At 40.4% G+C, this 15,233-nt stretch overlaps 1 protein-coding gene across 1 annotated transcript in view; it reads left to right on the plus strand.

Annotated features, from left to right (window-relative positions):
- Window positions 1-905: 905 nt before the first annotated feature.
- Window positions 906-15,233, plus strand: part of LOC100698138 (serine/threonine-protein kinase BRSK1) — a 29,458-nt gene continuing 15,130 nt past the window's right edge. Inside the window, 8 exon segments of the mRNA XM_019358250.2 lie at window positions 906-2,363; window positions 2,743-2,837; window positions 6,401-6,486; window positions 6,698-6,838; window positions 8,930-9,046; window positions 9,417-9,450; window positions 9,529-9,597; window positions 10,833-10,979. Coding sequence (XP_019213795.1) covers window positions 2,276-2,363; window positions 2,743-2,837; window positions 6,401-6,486; window positions 6,698-6,838; window positions 8,930-9,046; window positions 9,417-9,450; window positions 9,529-9,597; window positions 10,833-10,979 — 777 coding nt within the window. The 5' untranslated portion in view covers window positions 906-2,275.

Raw genomic sequence — 15,233 nt, forward strand, 5'->3', positions numbered from 1 at the left:
TGACTCCTTCCATGTGTTGAATACAGTACACTCATTTTTAACATTCAGTTTGGAGCCTTCAGTGCTTTCAGTGTTATCCTTTCAAATTATAATCTGGTTGTATTATGTTCTTGATGCCCACCACATTTACTTCAGTGTTTCCTGTAACCAGACAGGTATAAAAGGAAAATAAAAGGCTGATTCTGAGGGGTTATGGTGTGAACAACTGGCAGACTGGATTCTATATAGAATAGAATACAGACTGCATTTTATTTGGAATGATCCTGTTACAGTGCATCCAATTTTGCAGTCATATACAGTAATAACATCTAACACCAGAACCAGGACAGCATTAACTTATAGATTAAATTGATGTAAGTTCACGTTGCTGTCGTCTAACCATAGACTGCAGAAAAACAAAGAAACAATACAATTGAACTTTTACACTTTCTTCATCTATGTTGTTGAAAAGTTCTGCCAAACAGATTTTTCTGTGTACTGAGCATGTGCAAAGTAACACAGCAATCTCGTGACTGACTGAATAAACTGAGGGTGTTATATTAGAGCTGGCGGTAGTATAACTTCTGTTTTACTTTAAATAGAAGCCAACATTGTAACAATAGAAATGTTACAATGTTGGCTCCATTTTAAAAAATGGCAAACGAGATTTCTGTTGACATATTGCCATTATTTTTACTAAACCAATTATTTATTTGTGTGTATCTGTGATGCTGATGTTCACGTGGTCGTGTGGCAGTTTTTAAAATTACGCTCGTGCTGTTGTTGCAGTCAGTCACAAACAGTATTGTGGAACTTTGCAGTAGTGAAAAGGATGGGTGGGGAGGGGGAGGTAGGGAGGTGGATGAGGCAGAGGCGTAGCACCAGGGAGGGGTGGGGCGGGAACTATGGAACCCGGATGCTGATGCTGACCCATGAAGAGGAGGAGGAGGAGTGTAATAGGTGGAGGAAACAAGAGGGGGAAAAAACGGGTAGCAGCAGAGTACAGGAGGACATCCCGTCAATGATAAACACTCCCATGGATGCGGCCAACTTCGGACTACCTGAAAGACTCGAAACTAAAATGTTTTTACTTATTTAGCGTTTGTTTTTCTGCTCCTTGTGCACGAAGCAGCCGGCTGAGGGAGGAGATGCGGTGATATCATGAGCAAAGCCGGCCAGCGAGAAAGAAAGGAAAGACAGAGAAGAAGAAGAGAGGGGGAGGGAGAGGGAGAGGGAGGGAGGAAGAGGGAGCAGGGGAAGAGGAGAGGCGGGGAGTCGGCTACCACCAGGCCAGCTGAGGATGCTTGTTGTTTCTAGAAGCGGGATTAATCACAGGGCTGAGCGCTGATCCTTCCCCCGGCGCACCGAGCGCACCTCTCCACGCTCCAGCTGTCCCGAGCCAGCACGCCTTTCGGCCGTCTGGCCCGGTCTGCCCCCGAGGCTGTTTGCCTTTTTGATGCTCTTCCCTCTCTTCCTCTATTTCCTGATGCAGGGCCGGGGAGGGGGCGAGCCAAAGTGTGCACCGGATATTGGAAAACCCATTCTTCTTGCTGATGCTGTTTGTGATAATAGATTGTTATCTGGACAACGCCGCATCTACACAGAAAGGCAGATTGTGACCAAATGAGGCCCGACTTGACAGGAAGAGGGGAATGTATGGGCTCGGGAGGATTATGAAAACATTTTTTTTGGACGGCAACAGAAGAACGGGGGTCCCTGATATCGATCAGGGCATTCTGGCTTCGGATATTTGAGACTGCTCTTACAGAAATCAATCTGTGGCAAATGTAGCCTTCCTGTCCAGGTCTGAATGAGATTTTTCGTTACTGCTGTACTCTTGGCCAGCTGCATAAGCTATATAGGATCAATCAGCTTTAAACTACAGTTATTTATAGCAGGGGGTGGGTTTCATGTGACTGTTCGCACCTCTGTGGACGTCTCCCATCTCTGGTACCGGCTAAACCTCACACGTCCTCATCTCTGATCTTTTCCTACCTTTCCTCTGAATAATGCCGCTTCCTGTGCTTTGGTAACACTGACTTGAAAGACTCTGGATTTACAGAGTGGAAACAGGACCGGTTCTCACTCCTGACCGCATGACAAACAATTGCATGGGAGTAGCCTGCAAGGCCCGGCTTTAGATCACGACCAGTCCGCACCTCCTCTCTTTTCCTTTCCTCCTCTCTGCACCGCCGTATAGCCGCCTGTAATGTGCGTTACGGCATTACGCACGGAGCAGGAGCGAGCGCTATCTTGATTTGCCTTATATCTGGAATAGAATTTCATCTCGGGAAGGATGAGCAGCAAAGAGCTGACGGTGGGCCAGTCCAATCAGTTTGTGGGGCCTTACCGGCTGGAGAAGACCCTCGGGAAGGGACAGACAGGTAGGCAGCCCTCAGAGTAACGCAAAAAACAGGGCGTCTGCAAGGTGCACCGGGGTGTAACACCCCCACTGCAAAGCCACTTTAACATTTCTGTAATATCGAAGCTCATAGTTTAATCCGTATTTATTCTGTACACTAAGTCTTCTCATCTCCTGTAGTTTTATCCCTCCACAGCCTTCTTAAAGGGTCTCCCAAAGGCTAAACATTTTTGAGGAGGTTTCTGAGAATAGAGATGACTCTAAATCATTTTTTAAAGCTGAGTTGGAAGAGTGAAGCTTTTTGAATTAATCATGACATCCCTTCCTTCCTGTTATTCACACCGCATCATGATCTGCGATATTCAGATGCTCTCTTCTCCTCCCTCTGTCTTGCTTTTCAGGACTTGTGAAGTTGGGTGTCCACTGTATAACAGGGCAGAAGGTGGCCATAAAGATCGTCAACAGAGAGAAGCTCTCCGAATCGGTCCTAATGAAGGTACGCCACTCCAAATTCACCTCATCTACTTATCTGGCTGTCTTTCTAGCTGTGCCGTGCATATAGTCACTGTGGTTGTCATTATGGTGGCTGCCAAGCTCAAATCATGTTAAGCTTGCACTCTGCAGAAATAGCAGCAGAAAAAGAGTCTTTATTTTTGTCAAGAAAAGCCCGGCAGTGTGTTGGAACTTGGAGCTGCTGAGTGTGTGTGGGCACTGCTTCTGTATACCGAACAATAGGGATGATTTCATTCTGCTAATTAAGCCCTCTGATGAAAGCAACTGCAGCTGAAATACACTGGACTGAACTGAAAGCTAAATAGCTTGTTCATGTTGGCGTTTTTAATGTGGTTGATTGCTTGGAGCTTTGCAGGGTATGTCTTTTTTAGAACTGGCAGGTTGCACAAGGCACACTTTAGGCGCTAGACGTGCAGCATGGTGCTAACATATGTTTTAAGATGTGCAAAAATGTCAGCATCCTAAAAACACCGGATAGCTCAAGATTCCACGGTGAGGCAGGTATATATCACGCATCTGGTATGTTTGGCTCAAACATCACGAACTTGCTCCTGTTCCATTTCTATGTGTGTGTTTATTTTATCAGAATAATACAACATAACGTTGCCTTTCTATAGTCTGATAACTGTGTGGGGAAAAAAGCAGCATTCACCAATAGCACGTGACAAATGTCCTGAATCGTTCAAGCTTAAAAAAAGGCACAAAAATCAAGGGATGAACCAGTGTTGTGTCCACACATAACAGACAACTTAGCAAAGAGTTAGTGCTAGTGCTGCAAAAACACATAATTTGTACCAATTTCTTTAGCTGAATATGCAAAAAATGCCAAAGAACAGTTTAACAGACCAAAAATTATATTTTTTGCACCAACAAAGTGATTCCAAAACCTGGCAAATCTTGTCATGTGTGGTGTGTCTTTAAAAACAAGTGGCGGACGAAAGAAATGACAGGCCTCAAAACTATCTGCAGTCGATGAACTGAAGAAGGAGAACCATCTCAGAAACGCAAAAGAAGTCCAGGTGCCTCTCTTCGAAACTTGAACACTATGTGAAAGTCGTGCCCTTAAGGAGTAGGAAAAAATCCAGCAAAGAGTTGACACAGAATATGAGAGATGCATCTGACCCTTGTTTGGTAAACTCTCATCAGAAATGGTCTCACTAGAAGGATGGCTGCCAAGAATCCATCTTAAAGAACAGGAACAGGAAGAAAAAACGGAGGTGTGCCAGGATAGAAAACACACAATAAAACAATCTCAGTCATGGATTGGCTTCCCCAGAATCTGACCTCAGTCGTATTGAAGCAGAGTGGAATCATGTTGACAGACAACAAAAGGCAGCCAGTTTCCAAAGAAGAGCTTTTGATGTCCTTCAAGAAGCCTTGAGAACTATTCCTGAAGACTAGTTTAAGAAATTACAAGAAAAAAGCCTCAGAGAGTTCAGACTATGGTGAAGAATAAATGTGGTCATACTAAATATTGACTTAAAACCTAATTAGAATATTTTTTACATCATATACTGTATTACTGTACATTTCTGAATGTTTCAATAAATTGCTGCACCCATTTCCCAATTTCCTACCAAAATATAAAGAAATCACTGTCTGGCTCTAGACTTTTACATATATGTTCAGTTTTATGCTGTCTTAAAATATATTTCTTGCATCACAGTCCTGTTGTATTCCATTAAACTAAGCAGTTTTTCATAGATGTGTTTTACAGAGACAACAAGCAGTCCTTAAGTGGTTTCACAAAGGTCTTTGGTAAAACTTTTAGGGCATTTCAGACTCTATTTTTTAGCTGTAAAGTTTATTTAAAAGACAGTAGGCATGACATGAATTTACTGTCCAGCAATCAATCCGGCAGTGTGGAAGGAAAATCAATGCTGCGCCTAGTTCTCTGCCACGTGTTCTGCTCTATAATAGGTCATGCTGTGGACAGCTACTAGAGCTGAATGAACGAATAAATATTTAAAATGAACACTTAAAATTACATTTCTTTTAAAAAATAGGCATCCATATTTTTATGCATTGTAATAAAACATATGCATTAAGCATAAAAAGTTTAGCGATAGCTAATATGAGGGCTGTCTGCCCCTGTCTAAGGAAATACAAATACTGAATTTAGTCAGATAAATCTTGAGAATGGCCTTTAGACAGAAAAACTAGCTTTTGCTTTTGTTTCATCATATTTGACTCATCAAAGATTAATAAGAAAAAATGTAACTATATAAGTTTTACAGAAAACTGCTCCTCGAATCAACTGACACAGCCTGGTCTCAAGGCAAAATGTGAAACAGTCACCAAAAAGCAATCTTTTGGTTCATTTAAACACAGGTAATGTGTTACAATAGGAAGTAGATTTTATGCCTTAAGCTGTGCTCTTCAGACTCTTCAAAAGGGATAAGTCACCTTGACAGAGCTTTGAAAAAGTGGCAGCTATATTTTAATCCAAACTGTGTTTTATTTCATAAACGTAGAAAGTTATTTTGGTTTCAGATCCTAACCAAACAACACAATGAAAGTGTAAAAATCATTAATTCTGTGTGGAATTTGAACTATGGTCTCTGAGAGACAAAATGACTCAACCATAGTAGCCCTGCTAGCTAAGAAGCTGCTTGCTAAAAGAGGCTAAAATGTTAGCGGCAAAATTACGTAATTATGTATTTCTTTGGAGGTTTGTTAGCTATGAGTTATAAATGTTATTCATCCATAAAGCAGGAGTAACAAAAAAACAAAACACAGGCTCTAAAAAGGGATGCACTAATAATTTGTCAGAATAGCTCTATAAGCTAGTATGGGCCTTCTTGAACGATATCTGCGTATTGTCAAAGTAAGATGATATTTACTGCAGCGGTAGACGTTTATGTAGGGTGACATATGATTTTGCACTAGTTAAAATGTTAGGAGATGGTGTGGTGAAGAGCTGAAATACTTTTAAAAGGCTTGGTTATTTTTCTATACTTAAAAGTTAAAAGACAAATAAACAAAACAAAAGAGAAACGGCTGTGCCAAACTGTTATTTTTAACTTGGATGTTGGCCCAGAAATTCACAGTCACACTCTGTACATGCCAAGCCTTTATCTTCATGAAAGTTTAGATAAGACAAAGGCTTTAAACTAGCATTTTGATTAGTAACTAGCACAATGGAGCTAGCTTACTACGGCTTTGACCTACTTACTAGCTTGTGCAAAGTAAATAATGGTATTAGAACAGCGTACATTTGATTCATATGTTCTTAACAATTTCAATTTCAGAACTTTTTGTTCTAAATTATAATTTGTGTATTGCATCTCTACTTTGTTACTATTTCTGATTATTCTGCACTAAATGTAGTAAACTATTGAAAAAAAGTTAAAAAATAAGTTTGCCTATTCTGAATTTTACCCAACTTCTTTTTTATGTACTTGTGTCCTCCCTCTTGCTGTCTTACATCATATTTCCCTTCCTCTTCTGTCTGACATTTCCATTTCCATCATTTCTAACTTGCTCTTTTCTCTCTCCCTCTCTCTTAACCTTTCTCTACACCTCTCCCTCCCTCCGTCTGTGCAGGTGGAGAGAGAAATAGCTATTCTTAAACTAATAGAGCACCCTCATGTTCTGAAGCTGCATGATGTCTATGAAAATAACAAATACCTGTGAGTACATCTCTGTGTCTTTCTCCTTTCTGCTGACATAAAATAATCTGCTTCTGGATCTCTGCTAGAGCAGAAACAACACTGAATTAAAAAGAGAACAATGTTCTGTAAGACAAAAGCGAGATAAATAAGCACATGGCATAGAAGATATACTGCAGAGATACACCTTTTTTATGTTACTTATTTATTCATTTTTGTGTCTGTGACCCAGGTACCTTGTGTTGGAGCATGTATCTGGTGGAGAGTTATTTGATTACCTGGTGAAGAAGGGTAGGCTCACCCCCAAAGAGGCCAGGAAGTTCTTCAGACAAATCATCTCTGCCCTCGACTTCTGCCATAGTCACTCCATATGGTCAGTGAGAAGCTACAGGAAACCTTTCTCATTTGTTGTTTGCCTGTTGATGACTTTTTTTTAATGGCTTTAAGAACTAAATCATTCTCAGCTTTTGTGATTTGAAGTTGCAGTATGACAATTTAAAGATCTACAAGTAAAAGCAGTGCTCACAAACTCCTACTCAAGGAACAGTATGAATATTATCAGATAAACTGCAAGCAGAAATACTGATTCTGCAGATATTTGCCGCCTGGGCCTTACAGGTTGTTATGAATAATAATTAGACCTGGGTTTGTTTTATCTATTTCATATTCAAGCAGCTGGTTTAGCCCACTGGTTCCCAAGATGGAATAAATGAGAGATAATTCATTATTCATTTGGCCACATTATAGCTTCTCGTCATCTTATTATAATAGAATTTGGAGAATTAAAATAAATATTATTGAATATTCGTATCTAAATTCATTTCACTTATTTATTTTTATTTAACCTTTATTTAACAAGGAAAAAATGTAGAAGATCTTTGAGATGAGTGTCCTAGCCAAGGAAGCGCAAATGAGACTATGATAGAAGTTTAAAGGGACCCTTTAAACAGTGGTAGGTGCTCATATTAGCCATTAAACTTTCAAATACTGAGGTCAGCTAATGTATCTATAGTGCCTATGACACAAAACACTAATAGATTCAGACCATTTTTTCTACTCTTGTGTTTTAAAGATGTCATGAGGGGGGAAAGATGCCTAATATGGTCATATCGGGCACCGCCCACTTCCTATTTTGTTGTTTCAGGGGCAGAAAAGTTGTCTTAAAGAGAGGCTAGCTTTAAGGAAAGGATTATTTTAAATCATCAGTTGTGGAAAGCTACTCTAGTAGAGTTCTTGAATAAAAATGGCGATTTGGAAAAGAGCATAATCAGTCCACTTGAATGGGGAATTGTCTCTTGTGGAATTATTACCAAATGCAGATTGAGCCCCAAGGGTTTCCATCTAGGGGCCAAACTTATACACGAGCTGTATTTGGTTTTTTTAAGCTCATCATATACTTCCAATGAAGAATTATTGTTTGTTAATAAACTACTGATTGTGGCTGCTAGATAACAGTGCTTTTTCAGATTCCTCATTCCATATTTAGTGGTGACTCAAACAAAATGACACTGTGGATACAAATTTTGGTGACTGTTAGTTATGTGTGGGTCACGTACACTGAACGTGACACGTGAAGCAAACGTATAATGAGAATGTAACATTGCATTTGTTGGGGGAAGATTAATTTGAAAATCAAAAGAACTGGGATTTATGATAAATCCTTTTTTTTTTTTAAAGTGTAACGATGGTCGTGCAAAGTTTTGTTCAGATTGGCCCGTCCATTAAGGAGAAGATACATACAGATATAAAGATACATACTTGGAGTACAGTCATTATAAAATCAAAATCACTGCTCTATCATATACACTGCTTTAGTGTAAATGCTAAAATCACAACAGTATCTGCTAAAGTTCTTCATCTTCAACGGCTGTATCAACTCTTTGTTATATGATCATGCTAAATTACCCTTTTTCACATCAGTGCTAAAATCTACCCAGAGTATTGAATGTAAGTCCTACAAGAGGCAAGTCTTGTCACACAGAAGCCATCTTGACAACACATCTCAGCAGTTGTTTTGGAGCTCTACTATAAGTTTCAGTCAAGTCTGATACAGAGTTGTTTGATAAGTTTGACCCCCCAAAATATACTTTTTTACTGCAAGAACCCTACTTTGGGACATTGAAACAACTTGATTGGCATACATGTTTCACTGCTGATTGGCTCTTTGGAGACATAGTCATGACAATCACCATCTGTGTTTGAATTCTAACACAGGTCTATTTTATTTTTTAGTATTATCTGAGTGCCATGTCACCTGCTTATATATTTGGTCTGATTGAAACCAGTCCCCTATTAGAACCACATGGCAGCTTTCTCTTCCAGATGACGAACCTTTAATAAACACTTTGCTATGAATGTTCACGTCAAACAAGTCAACCAAATATACAAATAAGTACCTTTCTTCTTTCTACTTACGGCTTGGAAAAAAGACTTCAGTGCTTTCATTGGGTGTTTGTATGTTCAGTCACAGAGACCTTAAGCCAGAGAATCTCCTCCTGGATGAGAAGAACAACATCAGGATAGCAGACTTTGGCATGGCCTCGCTACAAGTTGGGGATAGTCTGCTGGAAACCAGCTGTGGGTGAGTGTGGGATTCATTTGGCAAAGACCACAAAGAAGATTTTTGTGGTTCAGTTGTCCTATCAGTTTTATTGTAATGGATAAAACAGTTATCTTAGCAACAGTGTCTTAGCATTTTATTGACTTTAATCAACCCATAAAACATCCATGGGATGTTTCATTGTGCTTTGTACATAATCAATGGCAGCATTCACCAAGAGCTCAAACGCTCAGCCCATCGGGAAGAATATGGATTTAAATGATTAGCAACAGATTGTAGGTTTATTAACAAGCAGGTGTTCTCAGTTTTTGTACACTCAGATCGCAACACAATCAACATCCATGAAAGCATTTTTTATATCTTGGTGAATAAAATAATTCTCTCCTTTCAGATCTCCCCATTATGCTTGCCCAGAGGTCATAAGGGTAAGTTCCTTACTTTAAATGAACAATGTCTTTTGTGTGTGTTTGCATGTGTAACATTAACCCACTGCTGTGTTTCAGGGTGAGAAGTACGATGGTCGTAGGGCGGATGTTTGGAGTTGTGGAGTCATTCTGTTTGCTCTCCTCGTGGTAAGAAGATTCTCTCAGCTTCTGGGGTTTTTATGTCTCTTTCTTATATTGCATACTCTTTTCTGTTTTGTATGATTGTATGATTTATGTCTATTTAGAACATTTACTCTTTGAGGTCTCAGTTATTAACTGTAACCACATAATGCAAAATCTAACCTTGTGGTTGAGAGATGAACAAAAAGTACTTCTTTGATGAAAAGAAAGAAAGAAAGCTGGTATTGCTAACTGGGGACCATATGGTAGAAGGTTATTAAAGAGGTCCAGGTGTGAATCTGCCCTGAGGCCATATACTGCAGGTCTTCCCCCTGCTCTCCCTCCCAGCTTTCCTATCTTCTCTCCACAGTCCTTTCACAATAAATGCTAAAAAATGGATAATATTTGATGTGTGTTAGTCATAGCGATCTGATTTCCAAGATCTTGGCTGAGATCTGCCATGTGCTTTTACCCCTCTGAGGTCACCCTGGGTGATTTGTCCTAACTTTATATTTTGGAGAAAGGCCAAATGGATCGTTCTGGAAAAAAATCTGAATAGTTTTTGAAATGTGTTAGAGTGATTTATTTATTATTTTTCTTTGTTTCCTGATTGCCAAGACAAGAGAGAACCACTTAATACAAAGAAGAAGTAAAAATTCTAATTGCCCTGAGATGGATTTAGAGTTAGGGTTAGGACTGAGTTCTTTACCGATGGTGACTTAGAGCTCAGAGGGTTTATCAAACCATTGGGGTTATCAGTTCCACATTGCATTCGAGGGTCCACTTGGGTCTGAGTGATGTCAATTGTCACATCATAAACGCAAGGTGCCATGCACATGTCTAAGTGCTTTCCAGTTTTTTGGGACTTGTCTGCAAGACACTATACCACATTGCACAACTAAACATCCTTAAGGTGGACTTGAAACAGACCTGGTTATCAGTGGTGTCCACAGCTTTACGTGTTCATGTCCTTAGTCCTCAGGATATCATAAAGGTGTAACGTGTGGAGCTCGTACTTACTCTGAATGTCACCAGCTATTATTTGATGAGATACGTCCCAATTTGGACAGAAGAGTTGGACCAAAAAAGCAATTCTGACATCTGTACATAAAGACTTTAAATGGTTAGGGTTGACTGGAAAGACAATTTTGATACACAAAGTTGCCAGATGCAGACTGATGAACAGTTATTCTTTTTGATTAAACCACCAGTACTTCTTAATCTCATCCTTTCTCTCTCCATCGTCTGCCCTCACTTTCCAGGGTGCCTTGCCTTTTGATCATGACAACCTGCGGCAGCTTCTAGAGAAAGTGAAAAGTGGAGTATTCCACATGCCACACTTTATACCTCCTGACTGCCAAGCTTTGCTCAAAGGAATGATAGAAGTCAACTCTGACAAGAGACTAACGGTAAGGAGGGAACATGTCACTTAAAGAGATCACCATTACCTGATGGTGATTTACCTAGATTTTCCGATTTTTTGAGCCCATGTTTTAGTTTTCAGTAATTAGCTGGTTGGTAATAATAATGCAGCAATGCACAAGATATGTAACTACAGTGACATTGAAGAGGTTATCCAACATCATGTTGGAAGCAAAGATAAAGAGCTCTCTCTGAATGCTTTTCTGTTTTCCTGTTAAAATCTGTCAGAAGGAGAATAAAGGAGCTTCAACCCACAGGATTAGCCATGACTATACAAATCAAAAAGTGTACTCTAATTGATTAATGATTAATTTTGTCTACAACGAACACAACTAAACATTTTGTAATTATGGCTGACTTTAAGCTAACTTTTCTGGCTATGGATTGTTCCAGATAAAGATATTTTTGGACTTGCTCATCTGGCCTACATTCATTAGCATATCAGGCAAGCTAGCTTCCTACTAACAGTATTAACTGAGCATTACTTCCTTAAGAATACCGCCTGCACAGATAGCAGGTTGGTCCTGATTGTCACAGTTGGAAGTCCTAGCCAGTGTTACCAACTAAGAGTCAAAGCCATAAGTTATTACCCATTCTATGAGTTTTTTGCCTCATGACATTGAAATAAATTATATTTATTGAAATATGAACACATAGGCAGCATGGTGGCGTGGTGATTAGCATTGTTGCCTCACAGCAAAAAGTTCATGATTCGATTCCACCGCCTGGGACTTTCTGTGTGGAGTTTGCATGTTCTCCTTGTGTTTGCATGGGTTCTCTCTGCGTAATTTGACTTCCACCCACAGTCCAAAGACATGCAGTTACCCATATAGCAAAATTGGTATGGCCCGGATCTGGCCCACACAATGTGCTTACACATGGCCCACATGCTGCAAAGAATGACGGCCCTTTGGTGGCCCAAATCAGGTTTGCCAGAGGTGGCCCACACATGGGCCAGCACAAGGCCAGTTGTAGACACACTGCTGGCCCAGAACAATTTCAGCTCTGGCCCCAGATGTCAGCCTAATGTGTACCTTAATCAAGCCATGTAATAACAACATGTGCCGGGACATAATAGTGCAAAAGTAACATGACAAAACTCTGTTCAGACAGTGAATGGACTGATTCTTATATAGCGCTTTTCTCCTCTCCCAGATTACTGAAAGAGCTCTATATAACATGCCACATTCACACACTTTCCTCTAAACTGAGTGCTTCCTAACTACATTCATACATATTCAGCCTCGTGACATGCAGACTGGAGGAGCCAGGGATCGAACCACTAACCTTCTAATCAGTAGGTGAGCTGCTCTACCTGCTGAGCTACAGCCACCCAGTGGTAAACATGAGTAAACCCTCACTAGGTTTTGGATAAAGTGTACACTCACAAACCTGTCAAACCTGCATTTGAAACATTGGCTATCATAGCAGTATAGTATTGCAACATGGCATTTGGGTCCTCTAACTAAAATAGGAAAATAGGAACATAAACAGTGGCATCATTGCCAGACCTGGCCCACATCTGGTTGACTTACACCCTGCCATGACACCAGTCAGTCAGAAGTGCCAGCTTGATGCCAGATCTGGGCCAGACCTGTTTGTTATGAGGGTAGTGGGGTTAAGTTAATTGGTAATGCTAAATTGCCCATCAGTGCGATTGGCTGTCTGTCTTTATTTGTTAGCCCTCCGACAGACTGACAACATGTCCAGGGTACACCTTGCCTCTCGCCCTATGGTAGCTAACATAGGCTCCAGCGCAACCTAGCAAGGATAAGTGGAAGAGAATGAATGGTTGGAAATCTGTCTGTGAAGGTTCTCAGTCATCCAGGTCATCGTAGTCTAAGGAGCTTGGAAAGAAAATCTGAACTTCTTTAAGTTGCTTGAAGACGTTTCACCTCTGATCCGAGAATTCAGTTTTGAGCTCCCTTCCCAGACACGTTAACGCCCACTCACATCCTGGGCCTTCTGACCTCAAGAAATCACATGATAGGGTGGGGCTAGATTTCACAATGAGTTCACCCAAAACCTTGGCTGATTGTGACCTACACCCGTTTTCGCACCTTGGCTCATGTGATTAGGTAGAGGATCATTAGGAGGTCTTTTGTCCCTCTTGGGGGGACAGTCCCATAGGTCTTAAAATCTGGAACTCTCCACCATTTGACCTTAGAACTGAAGAAGCTTCTCGGATGAGAGGTGAAACGTCTTCAAGCAACTTAAAGAAGTCCAGACGCTTTTCTTTTCAAGCTCCTTCGATGGTTGGAAATATGAACACGTGCAGTAGCCTAATAATTGGTAAAAATCAGTGTAATCTCAAAATGTACTTATTGTGGTAACTATCTTAACACTAAACTACAATTCTTTTTCTCCTACATGAGTTATGGAACAGTATTGTGTGTGTTGTCATTCCGTTCATGTTTCCTATTTTTAAAATTTCCAAAAATAAAGGTGGAGATGCTGTTTCACTGAATTGTGGAATGTAATGTTAACTGAACTAGCTAAGTACCTGCAATTTGTATGATTTGTCGCTGACATTTCAGGCAGAAAAAACTGTAGCACCATTAAAATGAAAGGCCTGTTTTTGTCTACCTCTATTTAAAATCAACATCATGCTGTTTCAGAAACTAATTTTTATGTTAGATCTGCCTCCATAATCCTTGTAAATTGCATCAAATTTAAAAGCTTTTCAGGTGTCGTAAAAGTAGCAAAGGAGGGTGGGGATTATTGGGTTTTGTCCAGCACGTGGCCTGGACATTTAAAAGGGTGGATGAGGGGAAAAGAAAAGACCCAGCCTCGGGGTTTGCTTCAAGATGTGACAGAAATGAAACCTGACACGAGACCTTACAGAGGGAGGATGAAGGAGAGAAATGAGGAGGGTAGAAGGAGTGAGCATAGGCATGGCCCTAAGGTTTTGCTGAAAGACAGAAGTAGAGTCAGCAATGACAGAAGTACCACTATTTGTTGTTTCTATTCTTAGACGCAAGTTTGTAGTTTTTAAATGAATCCAGGAACTCAAAACCTTTTCTAACTAAAGGTCAGATTCTTGAAAAAAGAAAAGACTGGCATTTCAGAGAGAGAGAGATGGGTGGAGAGGGTGAGCAAGTGAATGAATAAAGAAATGAGTGAATGATCTGGGCAGCTAGATGAAGTTCCATTGCACTCAGGTTATAAAATGAAGCTGAGATAAAGCAATCATGTGGAAATTAATTCATGCTTAACAGGCAGATAGATGGAGACAACTGTGACAATGTGTGTCACAGAGGGCTGTAAAATAAGGACAGAGAGGAGGAAAAAGTCTGGTTAGTTAGTCTACAACAGCAGATTTAATCAAAGCTGTGAGTTTGTCTGATGAGCTGTTGATTAATGGAGCCTGAAACCAGGTCAGACTGTCTCTCTCTCACTCTCTGTCTCTATCCGCTTCCTCGTTGCCTCCATGGAAACCACCCACTGCACAAGGAGACAGATTTCACACCAGTTTAGTAGTAGTTAAGATCAAATACAGCAACACATCTTTAGTGTTTCATCACATTTAATTTATAACAGGAGGCGGTTGGAAAGGCTCCTGTCTGCAGTCCTTTGTAAGCAAGTTAGCCAGTTAGCCCTCACTGTGTGCAGCTGCTTGCAAGTTTCCTCTCTGCAGATGTATAAATGCAGTGCTTACACAGTAGGCCCACTTTCCCCTTTTATACGCTTGCAGAACTGCAGCTGCTTCATTACTCTAGCCCCAAGAGATGCTGCACAGGACTGATGTGATGGCTTCCACTTATATGCAGTCCTAATGCAGAGAATCTAATGTGCGAGGGCATGTAGGACTGCTGCAGGGAAACTTTTTACCATGTTGTGAAAACTAGAATCTGTGGGGCTTTACTGGCTAAATGCTCCACCAGTTAACTCATATAACTAGATTGACCTTGCTGACATGTTGATATAATGAAGATAAACATACTTAGCATGTTTACGATCGTGTTAGCCTGTCAAATGTGCAATTAGCTAGCTAGAAAGAGTAGCTAACGCCTAATAAATTGAGCTGTGAAAAACAGAGTACATTAGCAGCTTGTGGAACCACCTTTGGCAGCAATAACCTCGAGTAAATTTTCTGTACTTCATCAATCACTCATCATCATCACTGTGGAGGAATTTTCTGTCCCCTCTCCCTTAAAGTGTCGCTTCAGTGCAGTGAGGTTTGTGAGCAGTCATTTATGCACAGCTCTCTTAAAGTCCCATCACTGCATTTCGGTTAGGTT

The sequence above is a fragment of the Oreochromis niloticus genome, linkage group LG4 (assembly GCF_001858045.2).
Source record: "Oreochromis niloticus isolate F11D_XX linkage group LG4, O_niloticus_UMD_NMBU, whole genome shotgun sequence".
Classification (NCBI taxonomy): Eukaryota; Metazoa; Chordata; class Actinopteri; order Cichliformes; family Cichlidae; genus Oreochromis; species Oreochromis niloticus.